Genomic DNA, 26,364 nt, shown 5'->3' on the forward strand with positions numbered 1-26,364 from the left:
CTCAATGGATTTTTAGACTTGCAGCCAATAAGGAACACATTAACATGCTTATTTGGAAGGCTGTGATAATCAATTTTATGTGGACTATTGAAATGGAAAAAAAGGATTTGTCAGCCTGATTCATTTTATGGTGGATTGACAGAGTGGATCAATGAATCCATTATGAATTTCCTCTGAAAGGACAACCACATTTGTTAGGATTTGGCCCAGTGCTGAATGTCTGGGTGCGTAAATGCAGATTACCCATTGGCAAAGTACTATCATAGTACTACTCAATACATTCTGATGAAAGGGTGCATATAATCCTCTGTGTATTTTATAAAGTAGCTGTGATTTTTTTTGTCTTGATAGACAAACAGGAAGAAATAACAGAACCTCCTGACTTTGCTGTTTGAGTCTTTGCCTGCTATCAATTTCCTTGACCATATTTAATATAATCCATTTACAGGAACACTCCAGCATGTGTAACCTTCATAGGGTCAAAACAAACCCACGAGAAAACACATTAGGACGATTGCTGAGCATGCTCAGATTGTCTCTGCTGTTCAGCGACTTCATCACAGTTTGCAACGACTCAACGTACACATGACCACCATTGTCTTATCAACACATTTACAGCCTTAGATATGGCCAACGTGTGCCATAGAAGATAAAGCCAGTGCAGACTTGTTTGGACTTGCAGGGCTAAAAAGAACCGTGGAATCCTCAGTGGACCAAGTGGAAGTCATCGTCACAGACATGAAAGACTTTTTCTCGCTTATGGGGCTTATGTCTCTACTTAATACATGTAGTCTGCTTCAGGGGTCCAGTATCGGAAAGTGGAACCCACAATATTCCAAGTCTAATTTCACATTTTCCCATCGGGAAATAATGTAAAGCGAAAGCTCAAACCGTTGCCATCATTCATTCATTTTCTACCGCTTTTTCCTCACGAGGGTCGCGGGGGGTGCTGGAGCCTATCCCAGCTGTCTTCGGGCGAGAAGCGGGGTACACCCTGGACTGGTGGTCAGCCAATCACGGGGCACATATAGACAAACAACCATTCACACTCACATTTATACCTATAGACAATTTGGAGTCGCTAATTAACCTAGCATGTTTTTGGAATGTGGGAGGAAACCGGAGTACCTGGAGAATACCCACACACCCACGCGGGAGAACATGCAAACTCCACACAAAAATGGCTGAGGATGGAATTGAACTCGGGTCTCCTAGCTGTGAGGACTAAATGCTAACCACTCATCTGCCATGCAGCCCCTGAAAAACATTTTAAAATTTTTTATTAGAAACTCGTATTAGTACTTGAATTGTATATTTCTTAGCTACCCTTTGAGTGTTAAGTTACCGTGTGATGACTTTAGCGTTCTTTGTAAGATACCACCGTGAGTCAGAGTGTAATATTGAGTAATGACTTCCCGCAATTTCCACTGGGGTTCATTTGTGATTGGCTCCTGCTAAAGAAAGAGCTCACAAACAGCACAGCCTTTGAACGATTATTAGTAGTATTTCTGAGGTGAGATATGAACCTAGCATGTTTTTGGAATGTGGGAGGAAACCGGATTACCCGGAAGAAAACCCACGCATGCACGGGGAGAACATGCAAACTCCACACAGAGATGCCCGAGGGTGGAATTGAACACTGGTCTCTTAGCTGTGAGGTCTAGACCGCCGTGCCGCCCCGTTGCCATCATAATACCATTATTAATTGGTCAGTCGTTCATCAATAAAAACAAGCTTATTTAAGTTCAGGTTAACAAATTCAGTTAAAAGGTGTCAAGTGATACCACTTCTTTAAAATCGAGTGGAAGTTCATTCCAGGAATAACGTGCTGCAATTCTAAAAGCATCCCCCCCCACCCTGGCTCAGTGCAAGCTTCAAAGATACCATCTTTATCCTTAATGATGGTCGTCACGTTTCAGCAGCTTGGACCGGGCATACAGCCAAAGTTGATTTCTCCACTGAGCGTCTTACAATGTCTGATTTTCACTTTCAATTTGTTTTACGTGCTGCCTCCGAAAGAGTCTGCCTCACTGCCTCGGCAGACATAATGGAGGTTCAATTTCAATAGAACAGAAGTGCCATTGCCCTTCCTGTCAGTGTTGAGTATTTATCTGCTGACTTATTACTCCGCATGCATGTACGTAGCTAGCTCTTTATTTATGGTAATGTATATACGTCACCAAGAAACACAATAATTAGCGCACAGACTTCACAGCTAGGGGACCCGGGTTCAATTCCAACCTCTGCCATCTCTGTGTGGAGTTTGCATGTTCTCCCCGTGCATGCGTGGGTTTTCTCCGGGTACTCCGGTTTCCTGTCACATTCCAAAAACATGCTACTTGTCAGCTTTGCATGATTAGTATTAATATTTAAACTTTTATTCCATACATTATTCATTATATTGGAGCAGCCGGACCGGAGCAGGAGGGGATAGAAAAGAAGAGCAAAGAACACAGAGAGGGGAGTGCTAATGGATTATTTACTCATATTCTGTGTGCTATATTGGGCTAGGAGACCCAGGTTCAATTCCATTCTTGCTAGTCCTATTTATGGTAATGTGTAAGTCACCAAGAAACACAATAATTAGCGTGCAGACCTCACAGTTAGGAGACCCGGGTTCAATTCCACCCTCGGCCATCTCTGTGTGGAGTTTGTATGTTCTTCCCGTGCATGCGTGGGTTTTCTCCGGGTACTCCGGTTTCCTCCCACATTCCAAAAACATGCTAGGCTAATGAGCGACTCCAAATTGTCCATAGGTATGAATGTGAGTGTGAATGGTTGTTTGTCTATATGTGCCCTGTGATTGGCTGGCCACCAGTCCAGGGTGTACCCCGCCTCTCGCCTGAATATAATAATAATAGTAATACATTTTATTTGTATCGCTCTTTTCAAAATACTCACAGACACTTTACAGAAGAATGGAGTTGAATAAAAGCAAGTAAACAGAGTAAAAGATACATTAAAATACAACAGCTGGGATAGGCTCCAGCACCCCTGCAACCCTAGTGAGGATAAGCGGTAAAAAATGAATGAATGAGTCTACTTGTCAGCTTTGCATTATTAGTATTAATATTTAAACTTTTACTCCATACATTATGCATTATATTGGAGCAGCCGGACCGGAGCAGGAGGGGATAGAAAAGAAGAGAAAAGAACACAGAAAGGGGAGTGCTTATGGCTTATTTACTCATAGTCTGTGTACTATATTGGGCCCTAAGTACAAGTGTAAAGGTACAGGGGGTGTTATTTGTTGTCTAAAGAGTGTTAAAAAGTGTTTTTAGAAGGTTTTACAACCATGTTTAGGCAAGTAAAATGGCCCCTGGCTGCACTTTGGACACCCCTCATCTTGCACTGAGTAGCTATGGTTATCATCACACTTTTTAGCTATCCATCACTGGCACCCTTTTATGGTGACATTACAAAGTCACCATAGGAAAAATAAAACAAAGTTTGATTCCATTCTGAATTGGTGTTTCCACTGCAATGATGTATCTCTGTTTACAGACACGCTTCTGGACGACTTTCTGTTGACCTACCCGGTGTTCATGTCAACCAGCGATTTATGCCAAGCTCTTCTGGGACAATATCCTTCAGCAACAACAAACAACTCATCGTTCTCACCAGCATCCTTGCTAACAAGCCTACAGTCTGAATTACACGCCGTCTATTTGAAGTCAGGCTGTGTTGACGCCTTAACCCTATCTCCACTTATTGCTGCAAACGATGCAGACTGAAAGAGCAAGCCATGGAGGCTCTGGAGAGGAAACAGAAAGTAGTGCACCTGGTGTCGCAGTGGATACTGCTCTGCAGGGACTTCCTGAGAGAGGACGAACATGTCAAATTGTTCATGAAGGTAGAGGACGAATGTATAAAAAAAAAAAAAAAAAAAAACAGGGCGTAACAGGGTGTAACGTAATGAAAATAGACGTTTCCTTCCAGACTTTGTACCGCTACATGGTGGATGACCTTTACGAGCACCCAGCTTTGGAAGGTGATGTGAGAGAGCTGCAGAAGCTCTACCAGTTGCATCGCAGAACGTAAGTATTAATTAAAAAAGGTCCTTAATGATAAATTACTACATATATATGAATTATTTGCAAACGGGAATCACACTTTTAGTAGTATGAACCACAGCAGATCTGATTGAAGTCGAGTGTCTTTTCATTGCACAAAGGAAGAGCTTCTTCTCTGATCAATGCATCCTTTCACAGGCGGATGAAAAAAAAATGTAGTCTAAAAGTCAGGGAGCTTTTTATGTTGAATCTTCCGACTATTGGGAATACAGAAACTTTCCAAAGGAAGGACAGGACGTCAGAGAATTTGGCTGGAGTTTGTGTATCTTGACAAAAAAAAAAAAAAAAAAGGAAGAAGCTGCACATAAATTAACACCCACACCGAACTCTGCAGTCTAGTCGGAGCTTAGAAATGGACGATAAATGCAGTAAAAATATAGTAGTATCACATTTTTTAGACGTTTTTTTTCTTGGGGAGATAAAGCTTTTTGATGTTGCCACATTAGATTGCGCGACACAACCAGGTTACTGAAGCAAGACTGCAATTTTTTAGAGCCACATTCTGTCCTTGCAAGATAATAACCAAGCTCATTTTCAGTGGAATCCGCAGCTCATTGCGTCGACTCATGCTTCTGCATGAAAATATGCAAAGTATTTGACTTTGCTGGACAAATAAACAGGAGCCTATTAATGCGAATACATGGGCATAAACATACATTCACAAAGGCAGGCGTGTTATATTGTGCCCCTATTTCCTGGGTGTTTTCTTGTAAAAAAAATCACTATAAATGCAGGCTATATCAAATTCCAGATGAATGGATTGTTAATATGTACAGTATTACATGCCCATATTGTAATGGTTTTATTCCATTTGAACATGCATCAGATTACAATTGAATGCATCACATAATCAGTTCACAGTTCCACATGTCCAAAAGGAGTAGGAAGAAGTAACTGTTACATTTGTTCACTTCCTGCTTTCCTAATATAGTTTTTTTTAATAAAAATTTTTTTTAATTAAAAAACAAAAAATAAATAAATATTTTTATTTACAAAAATAAAATAAAAATAAATATATATATATATATTATTTTTGATAATTTTTTTATATAGTTTAAGTTTTTTTATTTAATTGTATTGACATAATGGGTACCATAGTAAGTGTCAATATAGTGATATATTTGCGTATTTGTGATTTTAGAAATAAGGAGTTAGTATGTTCTCCGTAGGCAGCATAATGAATTATCCTTACTGGCCTTTTTTTGCAGTACATTTAGCGAGTGAAGATTGCTTTTATAGTTATTAGCCCATATTTCCACACACTAAATAAGACATGGTACAACCAGAGAGCAATAAAGAGTGTGGAGTGATGTTCTGATTGAGAACAAATTTTGCTTTGTTCAATGTTGAAATATTTCGGGCCATATTGTGAAAGTGTAGCTGCTCAGAATGAAAACCATTCTAAATTTGTAGAGTAGTAGAGTAAATTAGCCATTTTTAAGTAATCCGGTTCACTAACAAACAAACAGCTACGGTCCTCCAGGAGCCGGACACATCACCATGTGTGACTCCCCCCCCCTTTTCCACTCTCTGTGGACCGCATCCTCCAATCAGGGTCCCCCTGGGGAGGCTCTGACGTGCTGCCAATTAGGAACCAGTGCAAATGATCCGACCTGATGGTTGCCTCATTCCCACTCACTTCCAGAAGCGGACACACCACAACAGCCGCTCATATAAAGCCATGCACTTTGTGTGGGTGTTACTAAGTGACATTCTACACTATTTATGGCCTTTTTTTTCTTTTTTTTATTACAACGAGGCCCATTGGGAGAACAAGATTGGGCTGCTTTGTGCAACAGCGGGAGTGCAGGCTGACTCAATCTAGCTTTTAAGCAAAAAAAAGAAAGCCTGTCGTTGGTTTCAAAGCTTATAGTGACTGAATTGTATTGTTTCTCTGGTAGAAACTGAAAGACACTGCAATATTTTTTTTATGAGCCCAGGGTGGCTGCTGCTGCCCAGCCGGTGGGTTTCTCTCAAGTTTTTGTGCCAACGCACCCATTGTGATGCAAAGCACCCTAATAGACACAGGGCTATCCGTCATAGCCGTCCGTCAGCCTGAACCCGGGAGAATATAAACTGAATAAACAAACACATCACACTGACAGCTCAGAAAAAAAAAAAAAAATCTACAAAGCAATCTACTTTCACCTTTTTGACATTGAGTTTAAATAATAAAGTAAAGCCAGCACATACCCTTTACTTTGATTATAAACTGCGTGGGATGTGTATTTATGCAAATCAAAAAAAGATCATAAGATCCACTTCAAGGGCTAAATAATATAACATTTTGGGGCTGTGTTGGTGCTTTATTATTTAATTTATTGTTTTTTTTTTTCAAACAGCACGGTGGAGGAATATTCCCCGCAAAGAAAGGTGAGTGTTTTTTTTTTCTTTTTTGTAATAAAATAGGCCAATATAAATACTGTGTACTTACCGTTTTGGGTGTTGGAAGATTAGGTCTGCACATTTCCTGCCTAGTTCTGTTTTCCAAATCTACGCCTTTCCCTTCCTTCAGAGCAAAGCACTTTTCCACCAATTGAGCCTGAAAGACAACGGCCTCCTGTCCAGGGCTACGCAAAGAGAGACAAAGGAAGGTGAGTGGTAACAACGCATGCACGTTCCTAAATGTGTTCTAATGAGTAGTATTCTCTGCGGTATGACAATAGGAATTCTTCAGACGGCTGGCAATCTGACATATGCGTTCCTGAGTTATGACAGGGCCTCAGGAAAACAATACAAAAAAAAACAGCGGCATGCTGGGAAGGCTCTTGAGGGAAGTGCTAAATTAGTTGATGACGTGCTGGGTTGAAAACAGAACACCGCATGTAGTTCCTGGAAAGCAAGTGAGGAAATCCAGCGGACAATTTTAGATTTTATGTCAACCCATAGGGATGTTGCTTGGACAAAGCTCTTAAATGTGCACCAATTGTGACAAGGAACAGGACCCTTAAACGCATCGTTTTGCTTTTAACGCACACCAGCCGTAAAGCAAGAGGCTGGGCTATAGTTATGGGGTCAAATCTTACATTATTAAGCTAACCATGTATTGATATTAGGGGTGTCACAAGACACGACACACATTAACATTATTCATTCATTTTCTACTGCTTTTCCTCACAAGGGTCGCGGGGGGTGCTGGAGCCTATCCCAGCTGTCTTCGGGCCAGGTACTGGACTGGTGGCCAGCCAATCACAGGTCACATATAGACAAACAACCATTCACACTCACATTCATACCTATGGACAATTTGGAGTCGCTAATTAACCTAGCATGTTTTTGGAATGTGGGAGTACCCGGAGAAAACCCACGCATGCACGGGGAAAACATGCAAACTCCACACAGAGATGGCCGAGGGTGGAATTGAACTCGGGTCTCCTAGCTGTGAAGTCTGCGTGCTAACCACTCGACCGCCGTGCCGCCTACATTAACATTCATTCATTTTCTACTGCTTTTTCCTCACGAGGGTTGCGGGGGGTGGTGGAGCCTATCCCAGCTGTCTTCGGGCGAGAGGCGAGGTACTGGACTGGTTGCCAGCCAGCCAATCACAGGGCACATATAGACAAACAACCATTCACACTCACATTCATACCTATAGACAATTTGGAGTCGCTAATTAACCTAGCATGTTTTTGGAATGTGGGAGGAAACCAGAGTACCCGGAGAAAACCCACGCATGCACAGGGAGAACATGCAAACTTCACACAGAGATGACCGAGGGTGGAATTGAACTCGGGTCTCCTAGCTGTGAGGTCTAAGTGCTAACCACATGTCCGCCCCTGCAAAACATTTAAACATTTTTATTAGAAACTTGTATTAGTACTTGAATTGTATATTTCCTAGCTACTCTTTGAGTGTTAAGTTACCGTGTGATGACTTTAGCATTCTTTGTAAGATGACATTGTGAGTCAGAGTGTAATATTGAGTAATGACTTCCCGCAATTTCCACTGGGGTTCATTTGTGATTGGCTCCTGCTAAAGAAAGAGCTCACGAACAACACAGCCATTGAATGATTAGTAGTATTTCTGAGGTAAAGGCGACTTCATGAGATTTGAACATAGCCATAAATTAGCCGCAACGATGTATAAGCCACAGGGTTCAAAGCTTAAGAAAAAAATGGGCGATTATACACAGGAAATGACAGTACCTATTGTTGTGTCTGTTGTAGTACCGTGTCATGTCTACATTACGATGGACTCTTACCTAAGCATGAGGGCCCAACCTGGGGTTGTGGCTCAGGAGCTGCTGCGGGTGGTGGCTGAGAGGATGGACATCTCCCAGGGGGAACTGGTGCTGGTTGCTGTCACTTATCCCGGAGGTAAACACTTCTGTATAAGGTCACATTTACAAGTGTAAATCCATCCTCGGCAACATTGCATTTTATGTCTTCTCAAGGATCAATACTCAAGCTCTCGGTATGAGGCAATGCAGTACTACGCCACTGTAACCTATAATAAATACTTAATGTACAGTGTATACACTGTCTGATATATACAGTACTTGTATTCTAACCAATAGGTGTTTTTCATGATGACCTGACAAAAGGTCATCCATCAATGCCCAAAAAAAACAAACAGTGCCCTGTGGAGTCCCATCTCGTCCATGCTGCTGGACAGATTTCCCCTGATGTCTGGACTTTCTTCTCCTGCAGGCAGACTCCTCCTGCAGCCTCACGACAGAGTTTTCTCTCATTTGCTGCTGCCGGTGGGAAGACTGCATGTTTGCAGGAAGGATCTCGGTGAAGTCATGGTAGGAAGACCACCGGCATTCCAGGCATTCATTCATTTTCTACCGCTTATCCTCACGAGGGTCGCGAGGGGTGCTGGAGCCTATCCCAGCTGTCTTCGGGCGAGAGGCAGGGTACACCCTGGACTGGTGGCCATGCAGCCAATCACAGGGCACATATAGACAAACAACCATTCACACTCACATTCATACCTATGGACAATTTGGAGTCGCTAATTAACCTAGCATGTTTTTGGAATGTGGGAGGAAACCGGAGGCACTTTACTGAAAAAAAAAAGTATTAAGACATTTTTTTCTTTCTATTGATCCTCAGAATCCGCTAACGGAAAACTCCAAACTGCAACAAAGAACTGCTCGCATGCTTAGTTTAAACACTTGGGACGTGGCCGTGGCTCTCAGCAATATTGACTGGTCCATCTTTGACTCCATACATGAGGTGTGTGCCACATTTCGTCATTTCCTCCATTACTGTGTCAATAAAGTGCCTGTATTTCTAAATGACAGTGACTTTTTTTTTTTTAATGCAGCAAGAGCTCATCTACTTCACATTCAGACGTCATAACAGCGGCAGCCACACGGCGGCGCTAGAGCGGTTGCTGCAGCGCTGCAATGAGCTCCAGCTGTGGGTGATGACCGAGGTGCTGCTGTGCACAGGACTCTGTCAAAGAGTACAACTCATCAAGAAGTTCATCAAAATAGCGGACCAGTAAGCAGCTTACAGTATTTATCTGTATAAGCAAAACAATTGAACCTCGGTTAGCGTCATTCATTTGGAGAAATTACGTGTTAATTCCAAAATTCCGCTGGCTGTAGTATATTGGGGATGTTCCCCCCTCTAGCGGCGTAGCAGTGAACTGCAGCGGTGTATAATGCTGTTGAGCTGACAAGTGACAACACTGCATGTCGTTCGGCAGCTGCAAAGCACAGAGGAACCTCCACTGTTTCTTTGCCATCATAATGGGCCTCAACACGGCAGCTGTCAGCCGCCTCAGTCAGACATGGGAGGTAATTATAACGTCTTATCATAATATTGTGTAATATATTTAGTCATATTTTATGGAAGGCCACACTTGCAAGCAAGGCACACACAGAAATACAGCAGTTACTGGGGAACTAATGAGGAACTAATGAGGAACTAATGAATAGTGGTTCCTCATTAACTACTGTAATTGTAGAATTTATATTTTGTTTGTATTCATTTATTTATACATTTGTTCCTGCAGAAAATCATACAGCAGTTACGAAGGCATTAATGAAGAACTAATGACTAAAGCGCATCAATTTAGAGTAGTTACTGGGGAACTAATGAATTGAGTAGTTACTGAGGAACTAAGGGACATAAAGTTAGAATAGTTACTGAGGCATTAATAAATAACTAATGACCAAAGCACATCAATTTAGAGTAGTTACTGGGGAACTAATGAATTGAGTAGTTACTGAGGAACTAAGGGACATAAAGTTAGAATAGTTACTGAGGCATTAATAAATAACTAATGACCAAAGCACATCAATTTAGAGTAGTTACTGGGGAACTAATGAATTGAGTAGTTACTGAGGAACTAAGGGACATAAAGTTAGAATAGTTACTGAGGCATTAATAAATAACAAATGACCAAAGCACATCAATTTAGAGTAGTTACTGGGGAACTAATGAATTGAGTAGTTACTGAGGAACTAAGGGACATAAAGTTAGAATAGTTACTGAGGCATTAATAAATAACTAATGACCAAAGCACATCAATTTAGAGTAGTTACTGGGGAACTAATGAATTGAGTAGTTACTGAGGAACTAAGCGACAGAAAGTTAGAATAGTTACTGAGGCATTAATGAAGAAGTAATGACTAAGGCACATCCATTTAGAGTAGTTACTGAGTAACTAATGTACTAATGAGCAGAGTAGTTACTGAGGAACTAAGCGGCAGAAACTTAGAATAGTTACTGGGGCATTAATAAAGAACTAATGACCAAGGCGCATCAATTTAGAGTAGTTACTGAGGAACTAAGGCACATAACGTTAGAATAGTTACTGATGCATTAATGAACTAATGATTAAGGCGCATCCATTTGGAGTAGTTACTGGGGTACTAATGAGTAGAGTAGTAACTGAGGAACTAAGGCACATAACGTTAGAATAGTTACTGAGGCATTAATGAACGAATGACTAAGGCACATCAATTTAGAGTAGTTACTGGAGAGCTAATGAAGAACTCATGAGTAGAGTAGTTACTGAGGAACTAAGGCACATAACGTTAGAATAGTTACTGAGGCATTAATGAACGAATGACTAAGGCACATCAATTTAGAGTAGTTACTGGAGAGCTAATGAAGAACTCATGAGTAGAGTAGTTACTGAGGAACTAAGGCACATAACGTTAGAATAGTTACTGAGGCATTAATGACCGAATGACTAAGGCACATCAATTTAGAGTAGTTACTGGAGAGCTAATGAAGAACTCATGAGTAGAGTAGTTACTGAGGAACTAAGGCATTTAACGTTAGAATAGTTACTGAGGCATGAATGAACAAATGACTAAGGCACATAAATTTAGAGTAGTTACTGGAGAGCTAATGAAGAACTTATGAGTAGAGTAGTTACTGAGGAACTAAGGCACAAATTTAGAATAGTTACTGAGGCATTAATAACTAGAACTAATAACTAGGGCACATCAATTTAGAGTGGTTACTGGGGAACTAATGCAGAACTGAGTAGTTACTGATGAACTAATGAACTAATAAGGCACTAATGAGTAGTTGCTGAGGAATTAAGGCACGTAAAGTTAGAATAGTTACTGAGGCATTAATGAAGAACTAATAACTAAGGCACATACATATAGAGTAGTTACTGGGGATCTAATGAAGCACTAATAAGAAACAAATGAGTAATTACCAGGAAACTAATGAGTAGTGACTGAGGAACTAATGTCTAAGGCACATACATTTAGAGTAGTTACTGGGGATCTAATGAAGACCTAATAAAGAACTAAGGAGTAATTACCAAGAAACTAACGAGTAGTTACTGAGGAACGAATGACTAAGGCACATGCATTTAGAGTAGTGACTGGAGATCTAATAACGAACTAATGAGTAGTTACTGAGTATCTAAGGCACAGAACAGTCACTGAGGAACTAAGGCAGACTAAGGCAGATACATTTAGAGTAGTTACTGGGGAACTATGACAAACTAATGAGTAGCTACTGGGGAACACGGCGCATACAGTTAGAGTAGTTACTGAGGAACGAATAAACAACTAATGAGGAATGGTTCACTCCTCATTAACTACTGTAATGGAGTGTACCCTTTTTTAAAATGTGACCTTATAATTGATACATCATTTGTATTCCTTCATGTATATATTTCCTGTTCCTGTAGAAAATCCCTGGAAAATTCAAGAAGCTGTTTTCAGAGCTGGAGACCATCACGGTACTCTTAAGCTACTCTCAGTGACTAAACCTTTTTTTTTATGCATAGAAAAAATCTGAAAGAAACAAACAAAACCTTTTTTCACAGGATCCCTCGCTAAACCATAAGGCCTACAGGGACACCTTCAAGAAGATGAAGGCGCCAAAGATCCCCTTTCTTCCTCTGCTACTTAAAGGTACAGTATAACATTTATTATTATATTTAGACACACAAGTAGAAAACTAACAATGCCTGCAACCTAAATATCTCTTTTCCACCCAGATATCACATTCATTCATGAAGGCAACAAGACTTTTCATGACAATCTGGTTAATTTTGAAAAACTGGTAAGTTACCAAAGAATCAAGATGCTGTTTAAAATAAAATATAAATAAAATGATTTTCTACTTCAGCACATGATAGCAGACACGGTCCGCATCATCAGGCAGTGTCAGAAAGATCATTTGGGTCGGTATTGATACTGTGCTTTAGAAGATTTAGAAGTTAGCTTCTGCAGAGTGATTCATTGTTCCATGTTCTCCCAGGGAACGGCATCACCCAGAAGAGCGGTACAGATGTACGTGCTTATATGGATTACCTTCACATCATCGACAATCAGCAGACCCTGTTTGAACTGTCACACAGGCTGGAGCCGCGACCTTGAGATGAAGGACATCTTACTGTAGCCTACTGACTCTTGCAACAACTCAGGGCCGTGTCAGCAATCCGAGGTCTTGCACCTGGACGACCACTAGAGGGAGCTGCTGGTCAATCAGGAAATTATTATCAGTGACAGAGAGAGAAAAATGACAGCATTGTTTTGTTTTTTTTTTACAACATATATTTTTGTAAAGAGTCACCATGTTTGTATTATTTTGCTGCATTTGTCATTGACAATGTGTACTCTGCTGGTGGTAGTTACTCGTACGTCCAACAGGTGGCAGCATTTAGCACACATTCAAATGAGTCCCTACTACACTTGACTAACAGCTACAAGTTAATATATATATTTTTTAAAAAAATACATCAAAATCAAACATTTTGATATCACTAATTTTCGCCATTCACCGTCAGGCACAGAACGGAACATGACCCCCCCCCCCGTAGACACATGAATTCACTGGCAATGCCAACCATGGGTGGCCAAGTCAAATTTAGTCAAAGAAATCTTAATCTTAAATTGAGCATAATCTGTATCCATAGTGTTTATATTGTAGAACAATGACCGTATTAACACGTATTTTACATGAGAAAAATATCGATGTCAATCGATGAAGTTTGATCTTTCATACCGATGTGAAGCACCACAGTGGTTGGGAAGCACTGTAAGAGAAAGATTAACACAATTTAGTGCAGGAAATTGTCATGGGGGGGGGGGGGAGTACAAATGACAGGAATCATTGCAGGTCAAAGGTCATGTATGTTAGTACCAAAAAACAACAATTTTCATTTAAATAAACGCTGCGGACAATCAAAATAATGTAGCAGCAAGAAACACTCGACCATATCAGTCTATTTCCTAGTTTTATTTCATAAAGGCATTCCTACTAAGAAGCATCAGCAGATGTACAGGTATATTCTAGTATGGTATGGTATGGATAATTATAGAAAATAATAAAAAAACTTTCTGACTTCAAGTTGTTGCTGCTGCCGTAAATCTAGATTATTTTAGGTAAAAGCGTCAGAGTGCTACATAGAATGTGTATTATATTTATTTGTATAGTTTTAATCATGACAATGATTCTATGTTTTCTTTCTATTTATACTGTTTATTGATTAAAAAAAAATGTGTGCATATTCTCGATAAAATTTCAGAATCATTTATCCCTATTCTTTCCATGTTTTTGTGAGTGCTGTCGGAGTGACATGGCAAACGGTGGATTGACACAGTGTCCACGTAATAAAATATTTTGCATCAAAATGAGCTTCTTACTGTCAAATGTGACTTTTTTGTGTTCTAGAAATATTATTGTGTGGTCTTATTATGTCATGTGATGTATAAAACCAGGGAGGGACTTACCATGAGGCAAACACAGGCAACTTTTTTTCTTGAATTTGGTGGAAGAGTGGTTTACGCGAAGGCCATACAGCTAGAAGACCGGCGTTCGATTCCACCTTTGGGCATCTCTGTGTGGAGTTTGCATGTTCTCCCTGTGCATGGGTGGGTTTTCTCCGGGTACTCCGGTTTCCTCCCACATTCCAAAAACATGCTAGGTTAATTAGCGACTCCAAATTGTCCATAGGTATGAATGTGAGTGTGAATGGTTGTTTGTCTATATGTGCCCTGTGATTGGCTGGCCACCAGTCCAGGGTGTATCCCGTCTCTCGCCTGAAGACAGCTGGGATAGGCTCCAGCACCCCCGCGCGACCCTTGTGCGGCTAAGCGGTAAAACATGAATGAATGAGTCTACTTATCAGCTTTGCATTATGCATTATATTGGAGCAGCGTCCCGGAGCAGGAGGGGATAGAAAAGAAGCGCAAAGAACACAGAGAGGGGAGTGCTTATGGCTTATTCACTCATATTCTGTGTACTATATTGGGCCCTGTGATTGGCTGGCCACCAGTCCAGGGTGTACCCCGCCTCTCGCCCGAAGACAGCTCGGATAGGCACCAGCACCCCCACGACCCTCGTGAGGATAAGCGGTAGAAAATGAATGAATGAATGAAAGTATATTACTGTTTCAATCTTATTCCTTCGTTTTCTATGCCACTTATCCTTCATGCTAGGTTAGCTAGCGACTCCAAATTGTCCATAGGTATGAATGTGAGTGTGAATGGTTGTTTGTCTATATGTGCCCTGTGATTGGCTGGCGACCAGTCCAGGGTGTACCCCGCCTCTCGAGGATAAGCGGTAGAAAATGGATGGATGAACTAAGCTTTGAACTAGTTCCATTTGAGAACCCCGGTACGAGTCCACCGTTACAGTCTACCATAATCAGCCATCTTACTGACTGTAACCAGGTGTCCTTCTTGGCCTTTTAATATGACTAACTGCAGCATGAAACCCCCCCCCCCCCACCCCCTGCTGTGCCGGGCCGAGCGCACCCTGCCATTTCCTCCCAAATACGCCGGGCACGTTATCATTTCCCTGACACTAAATGACTGGCTAGCTGCTGCGGGGCACTAATGAGAGGAAGAGAGAGCAAATGGAGAGACACAGTGGTTCTTCATTTCCTGTGAGCGATACAAAGCACAGTCAATCCTTTATCCTCCTGTGTACAGCTAGAAGGGAAACAAGGGGGATTAGCACAGAGACACAGTTGTTATTAGTGTTGGGAGGAAAAATACAAGCGTTTACAATCGTGTGCAATGCTGCAAATATACATATCGAAATGCATGTATTCATTATTTGGCTTTTAAAAAAATTGCTTCAGCAATGCATGCAAATGAAATAAAAAAAATGTAAAAAAAAAATAAAAAATTAAAATTAAAAAAATAAAAAATGTAAAAAATGTAACAAATTCAAAATAAAAAACATAAAAAAAAAAACTTAAACTGTATTACGGAAAGCAGTTTTTTTCAACTTGCTTCTAATGCACTTTTCGGGTAAAAAAAAACAGGGGAAACCTCACACACTCAACAGGGGCACCAGGAGCACCCAAAAATGGCATAAAATGCCAAAATTTTAGGGCGTCAATTTTTGACAAAAAACGTAAGGGGTTAGTATGTCGTTTTTTTCCGTTTTTTTCAACTTGCTTCTAATGCACTTTTCTGGTCAAAAAAACAGGATGAAAATGATTGCTAATATGTCTATTTATTGTAGTGGAGTTAATTAAATTATTATTATTTTATTTAAAAAAATAATTAAAAAAATAATAAAACAAAAATGATTTTTTAATTAAAAAAAAACTTAAACTATATTAGGAAAGCAGGAAGTGAACAAATGTAACAGTTACTGATTGTAAAAGTACCAGATGGAGGGGTAGGATTTAATAAGCTTTGCTTCTTCCTACTCCTTTTGGACATGTGGAACTGTGAACTGATTATGTGATGCATTCAATTGTAATCTGATGCATGTTCAAATGAAATAAAACCATTACCATGCATATGCATGATTACTTATTAAAATTAGGGTTATTTGCTTCATGACGACAGAGCGCAACAGATAAAAGATGTTTTGCTGTCTCACTGAAAGCTTTGAATAGGTTTTCTTCAGCAGGCCCGGCCGAAAGAATTACACTCGTCTGTTAGTATTCCGCCAAAGCCGTACAAAAGGTCAATGTCAAATGCGCCTCATTTAAAAGTCAATAGCAACCATGCACATCATCTCCTGGGAATTCAGGCCGGGAACTCTCCAGACAGCATTGTGTATCATTCACTTAGTAGAGGGCAGCCGGCAAGCTTTTTTTTTTTTAATCTTGACCTTCCAATAAAATATGCTCCCTATCCAGAATTACATGGTCTAAAATGGAGACATAAGCTCCCAACAAATCACGGCCGGGTGGAAGCATCTCAGGGGAGATGCTCAACAGTGTCTGGTCTTACTTATTTTTGTTCCCTAACAATGTTTCATTGTAAATATATTCTATATACATTCTTTATTTAGATGCACTTTAACATGGATGGGCAGTAATAGGAGTTGGATTAAATAAGATCTGCTTCCGGGCGGCACGGTGGTTGAGTGGTTAGCGCGCAAACCTCACAGCTAGGAGACCAGGGTTCAATTCCACCCTCTGCCATCTCTGTGTTCTCCCCGTGCATGAGTGGGTTTCCTCCCACATTCCAAAAACATGCTAGGTTAATTGTCCATAGGTATGAATGTGAGTGTGAATGGTTGTTTGTCTATATGTGCCCTGTGATTGGCTGGCCACCAGTCCAGGGTGTACCCCGCCTCTTGCCCGAAGACAGCTGGGATAGGCTCCAGCACCCCAAGCGACCCTCGTGAGGATAAGCGGTAGAGAATGAATGAATGAAGATCTGCTTCCTCCAACTCCTTTTCGAACACGCTGAGTTGCAAATTGAGTGCAAATGTGATATTTTAAGTATATTGTATATATAGTATACTAAAGAAAAATACTATACATACGTAACTGAATACTGCTTTGTTTGGCTTAAAAAATGTTCTGCAAAAATTCTCGCATAATACTTTTGCCACGTTAATACTTGTCACGTCCCACAATGCATCACGCTGAAAGCAGCAGAGCCACGCTAGCTAAAATCCACTTAGCAGGAGGCTGTTTGGTTCTGAGGTAAAAGGTCCAAACATACGTGGAACCGCGTTGTTTGGTGCGGTACACGGGACACTCATAAGTGTTCTTGAGCTCCTGCTCCTCTGCCGGCACCGCTCGGACATACACCACCGGCATGGGAGGGGTTAGATCCCTCAGAACTGCTTCGGATATGGCTCCCGACTGAGCGTCCCAACGTGCTCCTGGACAGGTGGACATGGGACAAGTTGTGTGTGAAGTCTGACTGGCAAAATGATCTAAGTTCTATCACCTCAGATGTTTTATTGATTCTGACCTTCCATGAAGAGGCCGTGGATGTAGGCCCCCTCCCGTGGTGGATGCCCAAAGTCATCTTTTGTCTTTTTTGTCACATCTGCAGTCAGCGTCATCTTATCCAGGGGCCACTGATTTTTACGAGCAATGCTCTGCAGAATAGCTGTCGGAAAATCAGAATGTGTAGTTAATGCCAGTAAACATACCGTACATGCATGGCCGTGCATAGATTTTTGGGACCTCACCGGTGAGGAAAGACTGTGGGTTGAAGAGGCCCGAGAGCCAAACGACAGCAGGTAGAACAAAGTCCTGCATCCAGCTGTCCAGCTCACGGCAGCTACATTTGATATCATTGAACCTAAAATACACATTATGTAACAAGATTTAGCATATTATTTAAGGAACACTGATGCCGATGCTGAAAACATATATATAACTTAGAGTAGTCAGTGTAGCTTGTACAGCAATAACTCACAACACAGCCATTATTGTCTATATACGTAGCTGCCAACACAGAGAACATACTAACTCCTTATTTCTAAAATAACAAATACTTCAACTTGCTGATATAGTTCATCTTCAAACAGCTAAAATAATGCATAAGGCTAAAAATAACCAATTAGCTAAAAATGTCATCCAATACTTCTCTACAAGAGAGGAGAAATATGATCTCAGGGAAGAAGTACATTTGAAACACTTCTATGCTAGGACTACGTTAAAAAGCCATAGCATTTCAGTATGTGGAATCAAACTATGGAATGGATTGAGTAAGACCCTCAAACAATGCACAACGATGAGCCAATTCAAGAAACAATACAAGCAGTTGATGTTTGCTAAATACAAGGATGAAGAGTCTTGAACCAGTCACTATATTGACACTTATTATGGTACCCATTATGTCATTGTATGGTCATATCACCTTGTACTTTGGTACGTGACAAAAATAAAAAAAAAAAAGAAAAAAAAAATTAAACTATATTAAAAAATTATACAAATAAAAAAAATATCTTAATTTATTTAATTATTTTTTTTAAAATACAAATATTTACTATTTATTTTTTAAATGAAAAATGTATTTTTTTTAATAAAAAAATATTATGAAAGCAGGAAGTGAACAAATGTAACAGTTACTGATTGTAAAAGTACCAGATGGAGGGGTAGGATTTAATAAGCTTTGCTTCTTCCTACTCCTTTTGGACTGTGAACTGATTATGTGATGCATTCAATTGCAATCTGATGCATGTTCAAATGAAATAAAACCATTACCATTACCGACACAAGTGAGTACACCTCACAGTCAACATGTCCAAACTGTGAATTGAGTGTGAATATTTAGTGTGAGGGCCACTGCGTGAATGAGAAGGTATACTGTAGTAAAAATGGTTGCCGTAATCACTTTTGTTGCATAACAGTGGGTGCATTGGAGGAGTAAACTGTGTTTACCAGTGTGTTAGCGTTTTCGTAGAGGGGTAAGCCAGCCTGCTCCAGAAATCTGGAACAGAGTCACTAAACAGGGCCAACTGCAGAGTCTCCATACTGGAAGACATGGTGAGTTCTCCCTGTGAACGACAACATTAAGAAATCCTAACCAATAATGCGACAGAGAAGATTGCTGACCAAAAATACACAACGCAAATAAACCTTCAGGCCAAGATCCAGCTCGTTAAGGGATTTTCTCATTTCTGCCAACAGGACGTTCATGCGTTCACATTCCTGCAAACACACTGAAATGTACGGGCTTCGCTCTGTTGCCTTCACGGCCATCTCTGCGATGTTATACTGCTCAGGAAGCTTGTCGAGAAGATCTTCAATAGTGGACTTGACCTAACGAAAAACATCAACAGGGTTTAATAATGCATTTAAGTGAGCTACGTAGATATAAAAAGTCCACACCTTCTCTTCCGTGCTTAAGACAGCCCCCTCCGCCCTGCAGGAGCCCCGCGGCTGCAGGTCCAGCAGAGTCTTTAGGAGGTTGTTGGAGGTGAGAGTGAGGCACTCCAGCTCAGCATTGGGATGAAGGCCGTACAAGGTGGGGCTCTCGGATGGAAGGTGTTCATCGATATAAGTGTGATATCCGCCGTGGTCCATGAATGGAGGCGACAGGAAGCCAGGACAAAGGTAAAGCTCTCCTTCAAACTGTAGATGAGAGTTAAATCTTATGTAGTATGAAAGTTTGCTGGTAAAACTGACAACAAAACAAACAAATACTGCTCAAGGAATATTTTCAGCTCGGGCCACTGCAAACAAACACAACTGCAGTTAAGCTTTACATCCCAAGAGGGCACTCTTTCCCTTGACAAGGAATTTAAATATTGAACCAGTCATGATGTGCTATACATATCACTATATTGACACTTACTATGGTACCCATTAAGTCATATCACCTTGTACTTCGGTATGTGACAAAAATAAAAAAAATAAAATTAAATAAAAAAAAACCCCTTACTATAAAAAATATATATTTATTTAATAAATTTTTATTTTATTTTTTAAAATAAAAATATTTATTTATTTTTATTTTTTATTAAAAAAACTATATTAGGAAAGCAGGAAGTGAACAAATGTAACAGTTACTGATTGTAAAAGGACCAGATGGAGGGGTAGGATTTAATAAGGTTTGCTTCTTCCTACTCCTTTTGGACATGTGGAACTGTGAACTGATTATGTGATGCATTCAATTGTAATCTGATGCATGTTCAAATGAAATAAAACCATAAAACCATTACCAAATATGGTTCCTCTACATGAGCTTCTCTGATGATCACTTAAATCTAGTTGTAGTTCAAATCAATTTCTAATACAAAGACTGCATACAGTGGATGTAAAAGAGACTCACCATTTTAGGATGCATTAACTCTTGCAGGTAGGCCTTACACAGTCTTCTGTCCCAGTCATTAGTGATGTGTCCTCCATACATGATCTCCCCAAAGAGATAGCACAAATCCTCCCATGGCACCTGCATGGACTTTAGTCACATCATTGATATATACAAAAAAAAGAAAAAAAGCCTTATCTGATTCATGAAGCAATAACATGATCATTGGCCCCCTAATTAGCCTCTTTATAATAACTGTATGGACGTTATGTGTCTTAAACACACTGATCTGATGCGTGACGCCTAAGTTTTCTTCTCAGCAGGAGATGATCATCTGTGAGGGTTAAAGAGGCAAAAGAGAACCCGCGATTCATAACAAATTACAAAAGCTGGAGGTTCACAATCATTTGTACCTGTATTGTTTTGCAAATTGCTTCCTTCGTCAGCTCTAATTGCAGTGATCACTTATGCAGCGTTGTGAACTGTCACATTGGCTGCATGTAATTACATTTAGGACGATGCTTCATTGCTCCCCTAATGAATTCTCTGTATACGCACATGCGGGTTACTGTTTGGTTAACATAATGAAGGACATTCATTTGTTTTTTTGGAGGGTAGAACACCTTGGAAACATGATTGGTTCTGACCAGAGTAATAGGAGAGCAAAGAGAAACACATTAGGAGATGTGAGGGGAGCAGATCCCCATGAATGGATTGTTTGTCATTTTGAAATAAAGCTAAATTATAGTTTGCTGTTTATGGTAAGCATACATGTGAGTATCCATTAAAAAAAAAATCACAAATTAATTTTAATTAGAGAACAGAAAGTTGGTATTTGTCTGAACTTCTGTTACTAAAATACAAGAATTAGATTTGAAGAACTAAATTTGAAACACTTCTATGCTAGGACAACGTTAAAAAGCCATAGCATTTCAGTATGTGGAATCAAACTATGGAATGGATTGAGTAAGACCCTCAAACAATGCACAACGATGAGCCAATTCAAGAAACAATACAAGCAGTTGATGTTTGCTAAATACAAGGATGAAGAGTCTTGAACCAGTCATGATGTGCTATATATATCACTATATTGACACTTATTGTGGTCCCCATTATGTCATTGGATGGTCATATCACCTCGTACTTCGGTACGCGACAAAAATAAAAAAATAAAAAATTATAAAAAAAACTTTAAAACTTTTATTAAAATTATTTAAATATATATATATTTATAAATATTTTATTGAATAAAAATTATTTATATTTTTTTTATTAAAAATATAAAAAAATATATATTAGGAAAGCAGGAAGTGAACAAATGTAACAGTTACTGATTGTAAAAGTACCAGATGGAGGGGTAGGATTTAATAAGCTTTGCTTCTTCCTACTCCTTTTGGACATGTGGAACTGTGAACTGATTATGTGATGCATTCAATTGTAATCTGATGCACGTTCAAATGAAATAAAACCATTACCATTATTACCATTACATTAAACAATGTTGAATGAAGGATTAAGAATATTACCTTGGTGTTGGATTCCAAGTAATTGAACAGAACATTAGCTGAGATGGTGAGGTCTCCGGTGCTAAAGGGGTACTTAAGGTTCCACCCTTGGGGGCCAAACTTGCGACGCTCTGTGACACATGCATGAAAAAAGCAGAGGGAAAACAACATGGAGTTGAATTCCTGTTCTCGTGAGCACATGTCCAGAGTGTCCTATAAAAACATAAATATGACAATTAGTCACGGTGTATGACAAGGTATTTATGATTGTGGAAAAAGTCGAACGCACCTGACTGAAGTTGTTGAATGCCGCATGCAGACTGGCGTTCATGCCAGCGGGGGGTTCGTTGGTGATTTTGATGGCGTTCTCGAGGATGCCCCTGGGGATGACGTGCTGCTCTGGGCTTGGTGCTGGTTCCCCGGTGATGAACACCCTGTAGCCGGGGTGACCGTCCACTGCCACTGTCTCCAGGAGAGCTTCTAAACTCGGGAGCCATCGTGCTACTAGGTGAACATTCTAAAACGGCAAAAATATAAAGTCAATATTACAACCGGATTATGAAAACACATTCTAACAATGTCTTCCTTTGTTCCTAATTAGGAAGACAACCCTCAGGGACATGCTTGGCTGCTAGCTTCTCCGTTCAAAGGAAAGCATTTACAGGGCTGATCTAGCCAATTATAGTTTTTATTGAACCAAATTGAGCCTATTCCCCACTCGGGTGAGGGGAAAATAATATCATTAGGTGCATTGGCTGGAAGTACAGCCTTGTGCCGGTACAATGGCCATGTTCCTACCTGCAGAATGACCCAGTGTCCAAGTTTAGAGGAATTCTTAAGCACCCGTTCAGCAACATTTTCTTGTCCCTGTCCCAATGAAACATTATGAAAATTGGCCAAATCAATTGAAAATCCCAGCGTTGATCCTAAAAAGAAAATGAACATAATTAGAACATTTACAGTAACACAAATGGGAAATAGTATGTATTTAAAAATACCTAGTTTTTCTACATGCTTGATTGGATCAACGCCTGGTGAGAGGATAAAAAACACAGGCGTCGATGGGCTGCTACTCTCATATAACTTGTCAAAGTCGAGCCTGGAAGCCTCAACGTATTTGTCGCCCATGCTGTCCTCCACAAAGTTCCTACCAGGAAAAAAAAAATGTAAGTTAATGCCAACATGGAGTTTACAACATGAAATGTGTTTGTTAGTCATGTGTTGACCTTAATGTGTAGGTCACCCTATCAGGGCGCAGAGCTCTCAGGATGATGAGCTTCTGCAGGAAGCTTTTATTCTTCCAGTCCTGCGGAAGTCTTTCCTTCTCAGGACAACTGGATTCGACAATCTTCCTCCAGCGCTTATGTGAACTTTCTATGTCTCTGTCCAGTCCACTGAAAGCCTCCATTGTAGAAATGGTCTATATTCAGAAAATACTGTCATGTCTCTTGATACAGGATACACTGAAACATCTGACCTACAAATGACCTGAAATTAATCAAGTACAGTATCTCACAAAAGTGAGTACACCCGTTTCAGTAAACATGTTATGTCTTCTCAAGCATCAATGCTATACAAATGAAAGTTGGATGAATTTAGCATGGCCTTAATCCTCTTGGGCATGGAATTGTTACTCAGTTCCTAAGCTCTGCTTTACAATGTCACATGGAATTCTTTCATTCATTTTCTACCGCTTTTCCTCACGAGGGTCGCGGGGGGGTGTGCTGGAGCCTATCCTAGCTGTCTTCGAGCAAGAGGCGGGGTACACCCTGGACTGGTGGCCATGCAGCCAATCACAGGGCACATATAGACAAACAACCATTCACACTCACATTCATACCTATGGACAATTTGGAGTCGCTAATTAACCTAGCATGTTTTTGGAATGTGGGAGGAAACCGGAGTACCGGGTCAAACACAGAGATGGCCGAGGGTGGAATTGAACCCTGGTCTCCTAGCTGTGAGGTCTGCGCGCTAACCACTCGACCGCCGTGCAGCTCACATGGAATTCATGTTTTCCTCAATGAACCGCAGCTTCCCAGTCCCAGCAGTACTCGGGTAGCTCCAGATCATGACGTTACCACGACAGGGAAAACGCAATTACCGTACTATTTACACAATAATGGCTATGTGTTGCATTATCAGTGAACTACTCTAAAATATATCCATATTTCATGTGTATACTAAGTATACTACTCCTACTTATCCTCACTAGGGTGACAGTGGGTATGCTGGAGCCTATTACAGCTGACTTCAGGCAAGAGACGGAGTACACTTTGGACTGGTCGCCAGTATAGCCAATCACAGGGCACATATAGACAAACAATCACTCACACTCACACCTACGGACAACTTAGAGTCGCCTATTAACCTAACATGCAAGTTTTTGGCATGTGGAAGGAAACCAGAACATGCAAAATCCACAATGAGATTCAAACCCACATCTTTCAGATCTCCTGACTGTGTGTGGCAAACATAAGTAAGTCCCATGTGAAAATATAACAACATGTTTACTGAATTAGAGCATGTACTTACTTTTCTGAGACCTTATACATACAGTATACATACTGTATATACACCATATGTGCATTACAGTACCTTAATGGCTCCCCAGGCTTGGGGCGAGAGGAAGGACACAGGGCTAACTTTCCTAGCTTCCACCGGGAAACGCAGGAGAAAGTCAAACTCCTGTGCATCAATCAGGTTCTTCTTAAGCTGGATCTGTTGGGAAGAATGTTTAGTAATCATGTATTGCTGTCTAATAAGATAAGATAAGATAAGATATGCCTTTATTCGTCCCTCAGTGGGGAAATTTGCATTGCACAGCAGCAAGAGAACAGAATCAGTTATTCATTCATTCATTCATTTTCTACCGCTTTTCCTCACGAGGGTCGCGGGGGTGCTGGAGCCTATCCCAGCTGTCTTCGGGCGAGAGGCGGGGTACACCCCTGGACTGGTGGCCAGCCAATCAGTTCTAGTCAGTTCCAGGTCAGACTGATCATAAAACATGCACAGTTCATCACAGCTAGCTGCTAGTGAACTGTCCGTGATGAGTGAATTCCTGTTTTGTAACATTATTAGAGCCCTCTAGACATGAAATAGCACCCCTATAGTCACCTTTACACTTATATTACCCAATATAGTAGATATTCATTCATTCATTAATTTGCTACCGCTTATGCTCACGATGGTCGCGAGGGTGCCGGAGCCTATCCCAGCTGTCTTCGGGCAAGAGGCGGGGTACACCCTGGACTGGTGGTCAGCCAATCACAGGGCACATATAGACAAACAACCATTCACACTCACATTCATACCAATATGGACAATTTGGAATAGCTAATTAACCTAGCATGTTTTTGGAATGTGGGAGGAAACCGGAGTACCCGGAGAAAACCCACGCATGCACGGGGAGAACATGCAAACACCACACAGAGATGGCCGAAGGTGGAATTGAATCCTTGGCAGTACAAAATACACAATATAAAAACAACCCAAGTATTAACAAATTAGGAATTTTCCTAGTTATATACAAATACAGTTTGCAAGATAATATGAAATACTATATGAGCAGTCCATACACTATGAGATCTTGCTAGTGGGTTAAATATGAGGCATTATAATAATACTTCACTTAGAGCTTAATATTGCTTGATCAGATATTGCAAAGTGAATGGAGTCTGGAATAACTATACTGAATATAAAAACAAAGTATCAATCATTTGTCATTGTTTTTCAAAGTTAAACAACTCTTTAACAAAGAGACTCTACTTCTCAGTGTGAAATTGTGATGTGAAGGACAGGCTTCAGAGTTACACACTTTCCTAGAAGGTAAAAAAAAAAAAAAAAGCAACGACAAATAATTCCATTATGCCACGAGAACCAACCCCCTTGTCAGAATCGACTGTCTGAACAGCAGCTGGTGAGCGAGGTGTGAGAGGTAATCAATAGCAGCGTATGGTCCTCCTGACTGTTTTTAATTGAAGTTAATGTGAGGGCAGAAATATATTTTGATTGATAGGGATGACAGAAAGGAGGGGGGGGCGCCACCTCCAAGGCGGCTTAAAGTCCCTCACCTGGAAGGCGGTGTGTGACAGGAAGGTTAACTTGTCTCTCTCAAACAGGCCCTGGCTGGTGTACTGGAATACACAATAGTTGATGGCCTCTGTGAGAACGTCGACTCTGCTGCTCACATCCTCCACACATCTCGCACCCTCCATTGCTTTGCTAAACACTGAGATGAAGCTCTGAAAGATAACACAAACAAGTGTGAATGGCCATTTTATTGAAAGTTAAGTATGCTACAGAGAACGTACTAACTCCTTATTTCTAAAATCACAAATACTTCAACGTGCTGATATAGTTCATCTTCAAACAGCTAAAATAA

The 26,364-nt window shown here is 40.5% G+C and overlaps 2 protein-coding genes and 1 long non-coding RNA gene across 4 annotated transcripts in view; 1 reads left to right on the forward strand and 2 right to left on the reverse strand.

The window, feature by feature from the left end:
- Positions 1-6,681, reverse strand: part of LOC144901918 (uncharacterized) — a 13,390-nt gene extending 6,709 nt beyond the window's left edge. The window contains exon 1 of the long non-coding RNA XR_013630081.1: positions 6,508-6,681. This is a non-coding gene — a long non-coding RNA (uncharacterized LOC144901918). The remainder of the gene's footprint in view (positions 1-6,507) is intronic.
- rapgef5b (Rap guanine nucleotide exchange factor (GEF) 5b) overlaps positions 1-14,137 on the forward strand; it is a 24,430-nt gene extending 10,293 nt beyond the window's left edge. For both annotated transcript variants that reach the window (XM_058085034.2, XM_078797587.1), the window contains 15 exons: positions 3,505-3,583; positions 3,709-3,853; positions 3,940-4,037; positions 6,416-6,446; positions 6,589-6,667; positions 8,240-8,389; positions 8,723-8,820; positions 9,131-9,253; positions 9,345-9,523; positions 9,732-9,822; positions 12,189-12,239; positions 12,327-12,414; positions 12,501-12,565; positions 12,632-12,686; positions 12,764-14,137. In XM_058085034.2, the coding sequence (XP_057941017.2) occupies positions 3,505-3,583; positions 3,709-3,853; positions 3,940-4,037; positions 6,416-6,446; positions 6,589-6,667; positions 8,240-8,389; positions 8,723-8,820; positions 9,131-9,253; positions 9,345-9,523; positions 9,732-9,822; positions 12,189-12,239; positions 12,327-12,414; positions 12,501-12,565; positions 12,632-12,686; positions 12,764-12,882 (1,451 nt within the window). In that variant the 3' untranslated portion in view covers positions 12,883-14,137. The remainder of the gene's footprint in view (positions 1-3,504; positions 3,584-3,708; positions 3,854-3,939; positions 4,038-6,415; positions 6,447-6,588; positions 6,668-8,239; positions 8,390-8,722; positions 8,821-9,130; positions 9,254-9,344; positions 9,524-9,731; positions 9,823-12,188; positions 12,240-12,326; positions 12,415-12,500; positions 12,566-12,631; positions 12,687-12,763) is intronic.
- Positions 14,138-17,333: 3,196 nt separating this feature from the next.
- The window catches only part of si:dkey-233k19.3 (dynein axonemal heavy chain 11), a 51,741-nt gene continuing 42,710 nt past the window's right edge, over positions 17,334-26,364 (reverse strand). Inside the window, exons 69-82 of the mRNA XM_058084083.2 lie at positions 26,054-26,224; positions 24,579-24,701; positions 23,207-23,400; positions 22,979-23,127; positions 22,779-22,906; positions 22,270-22,497; positions 22,002-22,193; positions 20,497-20,616; positions 19,554-19,796; positions 19,302-19,484; positions 19,104-19,219; positions 17,906-18,018; positions 17,683-17,823; positions 17,334-17,590 (exon numbers count right to left, since the gene is read on the reverse strand). Of these exons, the coding sequence (XP_057940066.2) occupies positions 17,343-17,590; positions 17,683-17,823; positions 17,906-18,018; positions 19,104-19,219; positions 19,302-19,484; positions 19,554-19,796; positions 20,497-20,616; positions 22,002-22,193; positions 22,270-22,497; positions 22,779-22,906; positions 22,979-23,127; positions 23,207-23,400; positions 24,579-24,701; positions 26,054-26,224 (2,349 nt within the window). The 3' untranslated portion in view covers positions 17,334-17,342. The remainder of the gene's footprint in view (positions 17,591-17,682; positions 17,824-17,905; positions 18,019-19,103; positions 19,220-19,301; positions 19,485-19,553; positions 19,797-20,496; positions 20,617-22,001; positions 22,194-22,269; positions 22,498-22,778; positions 22,907-22,978; positions 23,128-23,206; positions 23,401-24,578; positions 24,702-26,053; positions 26,225-26,364) is intronic.

Source organism: Doryrhamphus excisus, linkage group LG17 (assembly GCF_037039965.1).
Source record: "Doryrhamphus excisus strain RoL-2023G ecotype Guam linkage group LG17, RoL_Dexc_Guam_v1.1, whole genome shotgun sequence".
Taxonomy (NCBI): domain Eukaryota; kingdom Metazoa; phylum Chordata; class Actinopteri; order Syngnathiformes; family Syngnathidae; genus Doryrhamphus; species Doryrhamphus excisus.